This window comes from Gossypium hirsutum, chromosome A06 (assembly GCF_007990345.1).
Source record: "Gossypium hirsutum isolate 1008001.06 chromosome A06, Gossypium_hirsutum_v2.1, whole genome shotgun sequence".
In the NCBI taxonomy this organism is placed as follows: Eukaryota; Viridiplantae; Streptophyta; class Magnoliopsida; order Malvales; family Malvaceae; genus Gossypium; species Gossypium hirsutum.
In genome coordinates this window covers 20,835,287-20,849,297 of record NC_053429.1, presented here as the reverse complement: position 1 = coordinate 20,849,297, position 14,011 = coordinate 20,835,287, and the positions used below count along the sequence as shown (strand labels likewise).

The 14,011-nt window shown below is 33.1% G+C and overlaps 1 protein-coding gene across 1 annotated transcript; it reads right to left on the bottom strand.

The window, feature by feature from the left end:
• Nucleotides 1-262: 262 nt before the first annotated feature.
• LOC107952526 (protein NEGATIVE GRAVITROPIC RESPONSE OF ROOTS) lies at nucleotides 263-2,034 on the bottom strand. The gene is made up of 5 exons (XM_016887766.2): nucleotides 1,949-2,034; nucleotides 1,793-1,853; nucleotides 1,090-1,649; nucleotides 811-979; nucleotides 263-727 (listed from the first exon to the last, which is right to left on the bottom strand). The coding sequence occupies exons 1-5, from the start codon at nucleotides 1,952-1,954 to the stop codon at nucleotides 708-710; spliced, it is 816 nt and encodes a 271-aa protein (XP_016743255.1). The 5' UTR covers nucleotides 1,955-2,034; the 3' UTR covers nucleotides 263-707.
• Between the last annotated feature and the right edge of the window lie 11,977 nt (nucleotides 2,035-14,011).

The following is a 14,011-nucleotide window of genomic DNA, read 5'->3' as shown; positions in this document are numbered from 1 at the left end:
CGAATCTGATGTAATTAGTCTTGAGGATAAATTATAATTCAACAAAAATAAGTATTATAATTCTTTAAATTTAAATGTTATTATTTATAACTCTGACATAAAATTTAAAATTATAAAATTTTAATATATAAGATATTTTTTCTATGTATTTTAATATATAAGATATTTTTTCTATGTAAAAAGTAATTAATTAAAAAATATATATTAAATTATTAAAAACCAAACCTCGCAACGGGAATTTATATTTATAGGGTATATATGATATAATAATGAGAGTTGTGCATTTATATCTCTCAAATTGTACATTTTGCAGAAAAGATGATAAATAAGTTAAAAATTACAGATCTCTCAATTATCATCTCAAAAAACCAAGATTAAAATTTAAAATTAGTATTAAAATTAAAAGGGAGTATCTTGAAAATGCAACACTGAGAACTTGGATTCTCGTAAGTATAGCTATGGCTATGACTATTTTCTTCTCTTCCCTTCCCTTCCCTTCAAGGCTTTAAAAGAGAACCTTGCAATCTGAAAATTAATAATATGATGCAAATAAACTATTGGATCATATTGTTATTTCTCATTGATCCTTGTAGTAATCGGTTCTGCTTTTATTAATTAATGCTGCCTTCTTTTTTCCCAACTGATGAAAGAAAGTGTGTGCATCCAAAAGAATACAATGCATCTCCATAGCATATCCAAGCAAAAATTTATATTTCCAAAACAATATCTGCGATTAAGAAACAATTCAAGTTAAAACCTTAAGTAATTGCAAATTATATGATTTGAATTGTTCATGCATTTAGAACTTACATTCGGAATCTGTTTTCACCCATTTACTTCCATCATCTGCCTTTTCTATCTTTTCATCCCCATTGGCAGTGTTGGAGATATGGGTACAGCTCTCTAAGGATTTCTTAGTAGACAGTTTGATGCTATAATTTTGAGGATATATCTTCTTGTGAAGTATGGCCTTCAGCATCTGAAAACTCAAAAGATGAAGTGATGAACCCAAAGACTCAATTCACTCACTTTAGTATATACTTAATTTGTAGTATTCAATGTATTAATCAATGTATCAGTATTAAGTACCTTCTCCATTCGTGATTCCATGACTGCTGGATCCCTTAAACTAATTGGGGCGGGTGAAAATCCACTTCTACAAACAAACATCTTCTTCAAAAGAAATGATAATGATTTTTTCCCTATTGCAGCCTTTGATTTATCCGAGCACATATCTTTCCCTCTAGTCTGAACCAAACTGCTGTTACGATACTGGAGATGGTGATCATCTTTTCTGTTGTTTGAATTCGAACCATCGGAGCATCCACTGCAAACCCTTTCTTCATCTTCGACCGTGCTCGAGTCGGCATCCAGAAATCTATCAAATGGAATACTAGGGCCTTCCAGATTAGCTGGTGATGTCGGTCCATGTTCTTGAAATATTAAGTTCAACTCTTTTTGAAGTTTCCCTACTTCTTCAACCGTCAGACCATGTAGATAATTGACATGATCTTGTGTAGAGGGGACACTTTGGTGTGGATTTGCCTTCTGATCTGCTTCTTGTTTTATCTTATTTCCCAAAGTTCCAATCGCAAGCAGTCCATGAGGCCAGTCATTGAACTCTTCTTTGCAAGGCTGTTTTGTATGATCTAGAAGATGATGATGATCAGCAACCAAGATTAGAAAACTAAAAAAAATGATCATTAGACAGAAATTATACCGTCTTATTGTTAGAGACAAAACATGTCTGAAGATCAAACATGCAATCAAATGAAAGAACAGTAGTACTTACTATTATCTGGAATAATGTTGGATTTCTTGCTAGTGAGCTTTTTTTGAACCCAGCTGAACATCTGCAACCAAACATTAAGATATATAATACACATGTTAGCGAAAATACAAATGCTAACCAATGAAATCGACTCTCTTAATTCGTTTATTTTCTTACCTTCATTTGGTAACTGCGTAGCTTCCAGAAGATTGATGGTTTTTTTTTTTCGGGGGGGGGGGGGGGGGGGTTTACTTAGGGCTTAACAGCAATACTAAACGCCAGTAAAAGCTTAGCTTAGCTGCAATATAAAGTGGAGTTTGAGAAATTCCATAGGTATATATATCAAGCTGGTGTGATTGTCGCTACTGCATGCGCCTAGTTGAGCCAAGGTTCAAGTTCCCACATACTGACTTTGCCACCTCTTTTTCCCTCCATATTCTCTCTCTATTCCTTGACACCTTCTTTTTCCAGCTAACAATGTCTTTTTCCCATTAATTTAAGTGTTCTCTTTTTTAATTTTTTTTCTGTTTACAAGAAGAGTATAATTAAATTTTGGGGTTAAAAATTTAATTTCAAGTTTTAAAAATGGTTTATTTGTTTCCTTAGTACTAGGAATCACCATGTATAATTACCTGAACTCACAAATTCCTTTAAATTAATATAGAACATCTCTAGACCTGCCTACTGCCCCTTGAAATCAGTCACCGATAACATGATGAAGTCTTGTAACATAAATTATTGATCCTCCTCGATCCATGTTTTATTCATAAGATCCATCCATCCGTCATAGTAGTTTTGAAGCTTCATTAATAAGAAACACGTAAGAGAACATTGCCATGCATGAAAGGAGAGTTTTCAGTCACTCAATGCTCACCTCTGTTCTGTTAGAATAGCAACAAGAAACACTTGATTTATGATTCAAAAACACGTTGTACAAATGAACACTCATTGGCTATTTAATGTAGCCATGCTTACATACTAGAAATACTAGAAATAATAATCTAGTCTAACAACTAGATAACTACCTTAACCAACTAACTTCAGCTGTTTAATACTCATAACATTCCTAGTGCTTGGTGACTATCTTCTCTGCTTTTAATTTCATGGCTACTGCTAAGAACCTCAAGATAACTTCTGAATTTCATGAACAATCCTGCTGATAATGGTTTGGTGAGTATATCAACAATCTGGTCTTGGCTAGGAACATGACCAACCTGAAGTGAATCAGTTGCAACTCTCTCCCTGACAAAGAACAGATCCTATTCTACATGCTCAAATTTGGAATGCAAAACAGGATTCCCTACAACTGCAATAGCTGTTGAACTATCATACCACACTAAAGCTTTGCTCCTAACTGGTACATGTAACTCAGACAACAAAGACAGTGCCAAATTATTTCAGCTATGACATATGCTAGGCTTATGTACTCAGCCTCCGCAGTAGATCTCAAAACAACTTGTTGTTTTCTTGAACTCCATGAAACTGGATTTCCTCTAAGAAACACACAATACCCTGAAATAGACCTTTGTTCAACAACATCTATACCACAATTTGCATCTAAATATCCTTCAAGCAAAAATTTTAAAGCTTGAGTGAAACACAACCCATGATCCAAGGTATCCTGTAAATAGCACAAGATCCTTTTAACGGCTTTAAAATGAGGATCCAATGGTTTGTGCATGAATTAACACACTTTATTCACAGGAAAATACAATGTCTGGACTTGTGATCACAACATATTGTAATATACCTACTATACTCTTGTACAGGGACTCATCTTCAATAGGAGTTCTGACCTAAGCTGACAAATTACTTGTCCATGGATGCCCTTCGAAGCAGATCAAGAATATATTTCCTCTAATTGAAAAATAGACCATTTGGATTATAAGTAACCTCAAAGCCCAAGAAGTAACTTAACCTCCCTAAGCCCTTCAAATAGAACTAAATGTCGAGCTCTTTAACAAACTGAACTATTACATGTGAGCTATTTCCAGTAACAATAATGTTATCTACGTATACCAAAACATAAAGAAGTGTAAAACCCTTTTGTCGAATAAAAAGAGAAGTATCAAACTTTGAATCCTCAAGCTTAGTAGTTGCAAGATAATCTTTTAGTTTATAGAACTAGGCTCAAGGAGCTTGCTTGACACCATATAAAGCTTTTTTTAACTTGCACACCAACTACTTTCCATAAATTCCTTTCTGTTCAAAGCCTGGTGGTTGCACCGTGTAAATTTCTTCATGTAGATCACCATTTAGAAATGCATTATTGATGTCCACTTTTTTGAGGGACCACCCCATCGAGACAGCAAGGGCAAGGACCACCCTAACTTTTGTTAGTTTAACCACAGTGCTGAAGGTCTCATGAAAATCAATACATGCTTCTTGCAAATAACCTTTAACCACTAGTCTGCCCTTGTACCTAGCCACCGAGCCATCAACATTCCTTTTTAGTTTAAAAATCCACTTACAATTGACTGCCCTACGACCTTTAAGTAAAGGCATCAACTCCCAAGTTTGGTTTCTGATCAATGCATCATACTCCTTCATCAACAGACATTGGTTCCCCCTTAGTTAAGACTAATGAGAATATATTAGGCTTGAATATTCCACTCTTTGATCTAGTTTGCATGGAATGTAAATTCAAAGAATTAAACAGATGTGACACCTCCTGTTCAAATCCTCCAAGTGGATGATGCTGTCGTTGAGAGCACCAAAAATATCCTATTCCCTGTAAAATAATGAAAAAGAACAGTAAAGGGAAAGTAGGGTCGAATTCTCAGGGATTGGATTATACGAATGCTTGTTTCTCGAAATTCTGGGCAGAATCGTGCCCAAGAAAACCTGCGTGGCAGAAAAAAAAATAGAATTAAAGATTTGATTTGGAAAAGAATGAAAAACAGAATCTAAAGTTGACTGAAATTGTGATTACGAAAATAATAAAAATAATAAAGAGAGTTAAAAGGAAAAGAAATTCTTATTGGTAGATTCCAGTCTCCGGTTGTCTCATTCCGCCTTGGGTTCGATCCTTGGCTTTTAAATGACCCTTCTCAACTCAAGTAAGCCAGTTATAGTGGAAGAGGACGCCTATGCAATCCTTCCAAAACATACAAAGCGGTCGCCTTTGCATATGCTGAAAAGCTTACTTCTTAAGGGCCATGGACGGAAGCGTCAGCCCGTAGTGCGGAGAAACGATGAATACTTGGCGAGAAGGCTAAGTACGGATTCTAGGCCTCAAGAACCCTTTTTGGGGAATATTGACAACTTTCGGCTAGATAGGTTTTAGTGGCTCATGATAATGGTGGAAAAGAAAATAAATATAAAAATGGAAAAGGGAATTTTATTGAAAGAAAATATGAAGAAACAAAAGCCTAGACTTTCAGGGGGAGAGTGTTTATAGAAAAAGATGAACACCCAATAAAGTCACTTCACCCCCTATTTATAGTGCTAGGGAGATAGTCTAATTTAACTTTAATTCTAAATAGATAAATACAATTAATTAAATATAAATAAAGATAATTAAAATTAAATCCTAAAATTAAATAATCCTAATAATTATCTTAATATTAAATATCCTAATAAAATGGAGCCTTATAAAATAAAATCTCTTCTTTTTGCGTTTTTAGTCCTTGTGTCTTCCATGCTTGCACTTTTGGCACAATCTTTTTCCTGCGCCGCATATCAGCCTATTGTGTCTCCAAATTCGCACTTTTGTCCCTTAATTTTGCTTTTGCCTCCAAATCAGTCCCTAATCGATAAAAAGACATAAATAACTCACATTATTAGGATCAAGCACAGAATAAACACATGATTAATACATAAAAATACGTTATTCTAGAACATTATCAGTGGAGTAGAGTCAGTATTCCTAGTATAGTCCCTTTCTGAAACTCTTACAGGTTAACTTGTAGTGTGAAAGCCTAACACAACCTTCCTTGCTAAAGAATAGATTGCTACAGAAGAAACTTGTGCTAAACTTGCCAAAGAAGAATCCTTGATTGAGGTTGACAATAGGCTTGAAGAGCACATAGTGTTCTTTGGCTCTGAAGTCACAACCACAGGTACATGAGACTGGTAACGAGATTTATCCATAGAGTCTAGATTATACTTTGATTGAAAATCACAACTAAAAGGAAACTTATACTAATCAAATATAACATGTCGAGAGACAAACACTCATATTTCAACATCAAGACATTTCTACCCTTTTTGATTTGTTTCAAAGCCAATAAAAACACATTGCTTTGATCAAAACTGAAGCTTAGATTGATTGAAAGGTCTCAAGTAAGGAAAATAAGCACATCCAAACACTTTAAGTTGTGAATAATCAGTTTTGGCTCTGTAAAGCTTATCATATGGAGTAGAACCTTGTAAAACCATAGTAGGTAATTGATTCACAAGGTGAATTGCATGAGAGAAAGCATTTGGGCAAAACTCCAAAGACATAGAAGCTTGAACCAGAAGAGTAAGTCCCATGTCAACTACATGCATGTGCTTCTTTTTAGCTACCCCATTCTGCTCAGAAGTATGTAGACATGTGATCTTGCGCTGAATGCTAATAAAAAAAGACCTTTCGAGAGAAAACGATACTCACCTCCCGAATCACTTTGAAGAATTTTGATAGAACACCCAAATTGGACTTGAACAAACTTCTGGAAATGTAAGAAACAACTTGAAACTTCAGACTTAGTTTTAAGAAAATACAACGAAGTATATCAATTGTACATGTCAACAAAGGAAACATAATAAAAAAAACCATCTGATCGTGTTTGTGCTGGTCCCCAAATATCTCATACTACCAATTCAAAGGGAAAATAGTACAATGTTTGTGAAGATTCAAATGGTAGCTTGTGAGCTTTGTCTAGTTGACAAACTAAACAAACACAAGACAACTTATTATCACTAAAAAAAGAAACACTACAATCATGCAAAACACAATTAAGAGTGCCAACGCAAGGGTGATCGAGTATTTGATGCCACAACTCAACAAGATTTCCTAGCTAAGTATTGCACACCAACTTTGATGCTGACATATGTTCCTAGCAGTCACACCAGCAACTCCGTTGGAAGCTGTACGAAAAAAATTAAATTTATAGAGTCCATCATGCATGTGGCCCACTAATAGAGTTTTCTCTGTCTGAATATCCTTCACAAAACAAAGAAAAGGATGAAACTTAAAGTAAACTCCATTATCTCTTACAAACTAACCTACTGACAATAAATTCTTACAAATAGTTGGTACGTGAAGCACATTTCGGAGTTACAAGACCCTAAGACCAACCAACAGAGCAAAAAACCCTATGTTAGCAATAGATACTGACTCGTCATTGCCCATAGACACTCTACCTGTACATATGTATAAGTGAAAGCATTCGTGAGAGTAGTCACATCAGGAGTAATGTGATTCATTCCTCCTAAGTCAAGATATCAGACCTGATCCATATTAGTAAAAGAAGAGCCTTGAAGACTAATTGGAATTGACTAAAATTGAGTTTAGGAAGGTGAAACAATCGACTCACAACAATGTGAAATAGATGAGCAATGAGGCATTTGAGTTGCACACCTCTGTCCATCAAAATAATGATAGTTGATTGACATCGAAGAACTTTGATCAACACCAAGAAAATTCTCATAAAACTTGTAATAATAAGTCTGAACCACATGACCAACCTTGCCACACAATTGACATTGTGGCCAAAAATGAGACCAACCACGAGTATTCCCACAACCCCTACCACGAGACCAACTTCTTCCATTTCCTCTGTGTCCTTGCTTGAACTCCTGAGTATAACTCCTGAAGTAACCAACTTGTTTTGTTTGATGTCCCCTATATTCTTTCTGGTGAGATGCCAAATTAGCCTGCATAGGAACCTCAACAAGTAATGGTAACTGTCTTGCTTCACAATCAAGAAGCATTTCAATCAATAGATCAAGTGACACTGGAGTTGCTGATGCAAATACATGAATAGATTCATAATCTATCGAAGCCCCTACCAAAATTATGCTTACTTGCTCCTAATGTGTCACCACACTACCAACTGCAATCAAACTATCACACATACTTTTCACCTTAAACAAGTATTTTTTTTAACAGTAAAAGTGTCTTTCTTTAAAGAATATAACAAATGACACATATTAGAAATCTTGATGCTTGACGTTGCACCAAACCTTCTTTCGATAGTTGTCCAAACTTCAAAGCTAGTACTAGCCTTTGTGAGATACACCAAAACATCATCTATGACTGTAGATAACATCTAAGAAGCTAAAAAAATTATCCTTCTTTTTATGAACAAGAAAGGTCAAATTTTCAACTAACTAACCCTCATTGCCAACTACAAATTGTGAAAGAATATTAACTGTGCCTAAAACATATCCTTCAAGATCATACCCTTCAAGAATCAAAAGAATTTGATGTTTCTATAGAAGAAAATTATTCTCACCAAGTTTTATGATGTCATGCTTTGAAAAATATTGAACCTTCTATAAAACCATACCACAATTATCTTGTGAATGGATCTGCTCCCTTGTGTTGGAGGAATGACAAGGAGTATCAATCCCTGGAACCTTTTCCATAGCCATAAACCTAAAAGTGTAAACCTTCGTTACATAAGAAAATGTTGGCTCTTGGTACCATGTTAGAATAGCAACAAATGAAGAAGAAATACTTGAATTCTGATTCAAAAATACACCGTACAAATGAACATTCATTGGCTATTTAATGTAGCCATGCTTACATAACAGAAATACCAAAAATAACAATCTAGTCTAACAACTAGATATCTACCTTAACCATCTAACTTTAGTTGTTTAATACTCATAACACATTCTAACGAAGAGATGTCGTCTACATAAACATTTTCTATTCACATATATGTTAATCAACTATCAATTAGCATATGCTAGAATTCAAAATACATAACACATAATATTTATTTGTATTTATATTGAGTACAAAAAAATTTAATTGGGTTTACCATTTCTATCAAAAAAATCTTTTGTAAAATGCCAATTTTAAACATAATATTCTAAAATAAAAGATATGTTGAACTTTTTAATGAAGAAAATTTGGTAAAAACACTTTTGCAAAAGCAGAAAGCTAAAAATTTAGGCTCTTAACTTGGATTAAAATTCTAGTTTAAAAACTTGGCTTTTGGTCTGAAAAAGTCTTTATTTACTAATTCTTTTGATTTGAATCATGCTTTAGGTTGTAAAGCACATTTTAGTAATGGTAAATAGAGCTTAAAAAGCAAAATAGACAAATGTTAGGTTTTTTCCCTCTCTTCTCTCTTAAAATCCAACCGCCAAGGAGAGAAAGTTTCAACTTTGTGAGCACCGATCTCTATTGTCTTTCTCCTCCATTGTTAGAGGTTTCTTTTATGTTCTTTGTATGACTATAACTCTCTAGAGCTTTCTACTCCCTCTCTCTCTTTCCTTTTCTGATGCTCTTAGTTGTAAGATCTCGAACGCCCTCTCTTTAACTATTTAACACCCTTCATAACCCTCGTCAACTCCTCCATCAATGGACAATTTGATAGCATTTCATGGTTTCTCTTGCACCACCTTTTTGTTTATGATTGAAGGCCATTAGCTTAAGTGATATATTTTGATTCCAGGTAAAGGTGTTCATGGGTTGAGCTAAGTTGGTTTCGCGTTAGGGTTAATTATAATATTGACACACTCTATGCTTGCACAAGCACAACTTAGATGGAAAAATGGATTAAAATTTTGTCCAAGCCCACTCAAACTTCTAAATAGCTAACCCAAGCTTATTTTAAGATCGCTCATATTATTTTTAATTTTTTGAAAAATATTTATATTAAATTAAATTTAATATTTAATAATTTTATATATTTTCATTTATTAAAATTATATATAAGAAACTTAACATTTTTTAATATACATTATAACATTAATTATTAATATAGATTTAATTTTTATGTGTTGTAAATTATATAATATATAATAACATAATTTAATACATTACAAACTTACAAAAATGGTCGAGTCTGGCCAAGCTCAGGCCTTGAATGTTCAAGCTTGGTTCATAGTTTAAATAGGCATAATTTTTTTCCCAAACCCATTTTTTAAACCTAATATTTTTTTCTCAAACCCTCCAAAATTTCTAGTGCACCGGGAGTATGAATCAACACAAATAAGAATAATAATCTAGCGGTGTACTGCAAGTGCGATAGGTCGAGCTGTAATATTTATAGTGTTGCAATAGAACACACGATTGTTCCAAGGATTGAACCTAAGAGAGTTCGGGGACAAAGTGATTCTTAAGCAATAAGCATGCAACTAAGAAGTCTAGCTAACTACTTGCTAAGTGCTATATTACAATAATTCATAATCGATGTTAAATTACACTAATTGGCTACCTAACATTAAAAATGATCAAATTGTAAAATAATCAAAGTTAAGCAATTAAGAATTCAATAATCAAAAGTGTCCAGTTGACTTCCTTGTTCTTGACTAGTTTTTGGATTAGGGATCTAAAAAGCTTTAACTTCTAATTGGCTCAATTTTACCTCTTGGTCACCATTTTACCAAATTAGTTGATTTAGTTAGGTGTATCTCTTGACCTCAACTAACTCAGAACAACTAACTTGGTGCTCAATAGGATCTCCTCTCGGTCTCACCTATATATATTTTCCCCTAGAGGCATCAATTCTAAGTTTTAAAATTTATTTGATTTAGCCTAGTTTTTACAATTTAGTTCTTGTACCAAAAACTAACTAAGCAACATATCCATCAATCAACTACCATAAATTTAGTTACCTAACACCATTTTCATAGAAACAACAACCCAACACACATTCAAATCATACATTCAATTAAGCACAAAAATAGGGTTAGAAAAAGCTTAGAGATTTATTAGTGGTTGCGTGGTGAAGATGATGGTGCCAACAATGGAAGTGAAAAATACCAATAAAGTTTATATTTTTAACGACGAAAAAGGAAATAGAGTTAAGCTATATTAAAAGCTATGGATTAAAATGAAATTACGAAGAAAGTTTGAATACCAAAATGTAAATAACACCAATCTATAATAGAAACTAAGCTAACTACCTAACTAACTAAAGTCAGAAAAGAAAACACTAAACCTAACAATAGAGAAGAAGAAAACTCCTTAAGCTAAAAGGATAATAATAAATTAAGGAATGAAGTTAGCCCCTTTAAAGTTATCAGCCAAAAGTCTTTTTAAATCTGAATATAACCCAAATTTTGGAAAAAAGTGCCCCTGAAAGTTTTATTTTGATTGGGATTGGTGTTGGGAAAAAAATGCCCCTATAGTAAATTTCCTCCTCGTTAGGCCTTGGTTTCACGAAACCCAAAATAGTAGTTAACTTGTGGATCCTCAGGGATCTTGTGTTGCGACACCCACTCTTCGGTGTCGTAACATCACTGCAGTTGGCCTTAATTTTTGTACTTCAATACCTTCAGGGATATCATGACTTCAGAGGCTTGGTATTGTGACGTTGGCTTAGTTTCGCAACATCCATCCCTTGGTATCTCAACTCTCATGCCAATATGCTCCATGTTGATTTTGTGTTGAAGTTTTGAATCCTCAAGGTGAAAGGTCTAGGTGTTGTAACTTTCACGGCGTTAGTGTTACAATCGCAACACCCATTCTAAATGATGTTTCCCTCAAAGTTGGACCATTATCTTCTCCCTACACCAACTCAATCACAATGTTAGGTTCCCCATGGCACCATTTGGCCAATTTTCTCTCAAAAGGGGCAAAACTAAGCAAAAATGTTAATTAAGGTTTGAAACTAAAAATCGACAAAAACATATAAAATATACTTAAATTGCTTTAGAATAATCTCCTCGAGTGTACTAGAGAGCCTAATTTGATTTATCAAATTATGACAGAGCATGCACCTTTAGGCTTGGACAGGAAACCGAACCTAGCCCTCTCAAGCATTTGACACCATCCATGAAAATCAAAAAAATAGTTGTGGATCCCTCCACATTAGCTAACTCTATTGCTAGTGTCGCCATTACCAATTTGTTTAAAATTGACACGAAGCTTCTAAACAATTCAAATCCTAGCACGCTTTAATATTTACATGAATATTACCAATTTCCTGATTGGTGAGTGGATATTGGTGCTAATAAATAAATAAAAATACTCACAAGCATGCAAGATCATTACCAACTGATAGTATTTCAACGAAATAATTTTGTTAAGCAAGTATTCTAATAATCAAACCTATAGAAAAAGGATTAACCTAAATTAATAGATACAACTAAGCATGAAATCTAAAGAAAATAACAATAAAAACATAAAAAAATAATAATTAAAAAGACTAAAGTAAGTTAAATTAATTAACATACAATAACATATCAATGCAAAAGTAATTACTTAATGATCAGAATGGTAGTGATTAGGCAAATATTTTGTGTTAGTTTTGATTTTCAATTATTTTGATATAAGAAAATAATCTCTTTAATCAAGATAATCTTTTATGTTATATGTTAAGCCTTTCAAAATTAATTTCAGGTGGTTCTAAACTTATTTGCTAGACTTAGAAAATTTCATAAGCCTTAAAGTCTCCTAAAAAGTCATTTGAAATTGTTTTTAAGCAAGCCTAGAACCATGTTCTGATACATATCCTAAATGTATCAGAACATACTGAGTTAGTAACCTATTGACTTGAAATGTACTGGAACATATAGGTAAATGTTTCAATCTATATATACAAGTATCAAAACATGTCCTTTAATGGTACGGAACATAGAAAGTTAGTAATCATTTTAAGGCAACAAAATGTATCAGACCATAGGTGCAAAGATATCGGAACCAAACAATGAGGTATCAAAACATATCAAACAATGAGAACATAAGAAACTCAAGACAAAAATGTATCAAAACCTCAGCTTGAGGCATCATAACTTATACCTAGGTTTCGATACATGTGTGATAATCATATTTTTCAAAGCACGTATCAGTACCCTAAAGCCGATGTATTAAAACATGTCATCTGCAACTGCACTTATTGCTCGGATTAATAGCTCCAACAACTCTAATTTCTCTCAAAAAATTCCGAACGTCCAAAAATTAGTTGGAGGGTATAATGCAAAATTGATAACACTTTAATACACAAAGGAGATATATTCAAGCATAAAATTCAAGAGAAACACTTCAAATTCTTCATTTCTTACTTTTGTATTGTACATAATCTTGGAGATCATATTATAATATCTTTTACTACTTCTATATCATTTTATTTAGAGCTCCAAGTTGTAAACACACATATATTATATGTTGATTGCTAGTTTTTCTCATATTTTCTTTTTTGTAAAAAGACTACTAACAATTGTTTGCATTTAGAGCTTCAAGTTGTAATTCTATTATAGGTTATAAACACAGACATCTTTTCAAGTTTCAAACAGACACTCCCTTAACATTTTATACATTTTGCGTTTAGAGCTGCTCATTGATCCTTTTTTAAAACTTGGAGTGTAACACCCATATTCCGTCTACGTTGCCGAAATAGAGATCTGAGTGTTACAGAACTAAAAACAATTATCTTAATTCCATAACAAGTAATCAATTAATTTAAGAACATATATCATATTATAGAAAAAAATGCACATGGTCCTTATTTCGAGTTTTCGGGGCCCTAATATTACATTAAAAGAAATTAAGGATCAAACTGAGACAAATAAGAAATTTTTGAGAAAAACATGAAAATTTGATAATTCAAGGGTCACATGGCCATATATATGTCATTTCAAAATAAAGCAAATACAAAAGCAAACTAGTTAAATATATATGTCACTTCCGGTTAACACGCAGGGACTACTCCACAATTTTCCCTTTTTTCTCGATTATAACCTTTTTGATTCAAGTCTTTATCTATATATTAATTAAATACAATCTATTAAATTCACATATATTTAAAACTCAATTTAATACATATAACCCTTAAATTCTCATTAATTACACATGTTCCCTAAACTTTTACATTTAAAACAATTTAATCCCTTTAGTTAAAATTTCCAAATTAACAAAATTTTTCAATCTCTCCAAGTTAACCGAATTTTACTCTAAGCTAGGAAAGTCCACACTTATTCACTAATTATACAATTTCCATGGAATTTTAAGTATTTAATCAATTTACTCCACCTACTAAAACTATCCCAAAAATTAACTAATACACTAATCAAAGTCAACAACTAACACTTTAATTCCATCATTTCACATTCAAATTAACAAAGTTCATCAATGGT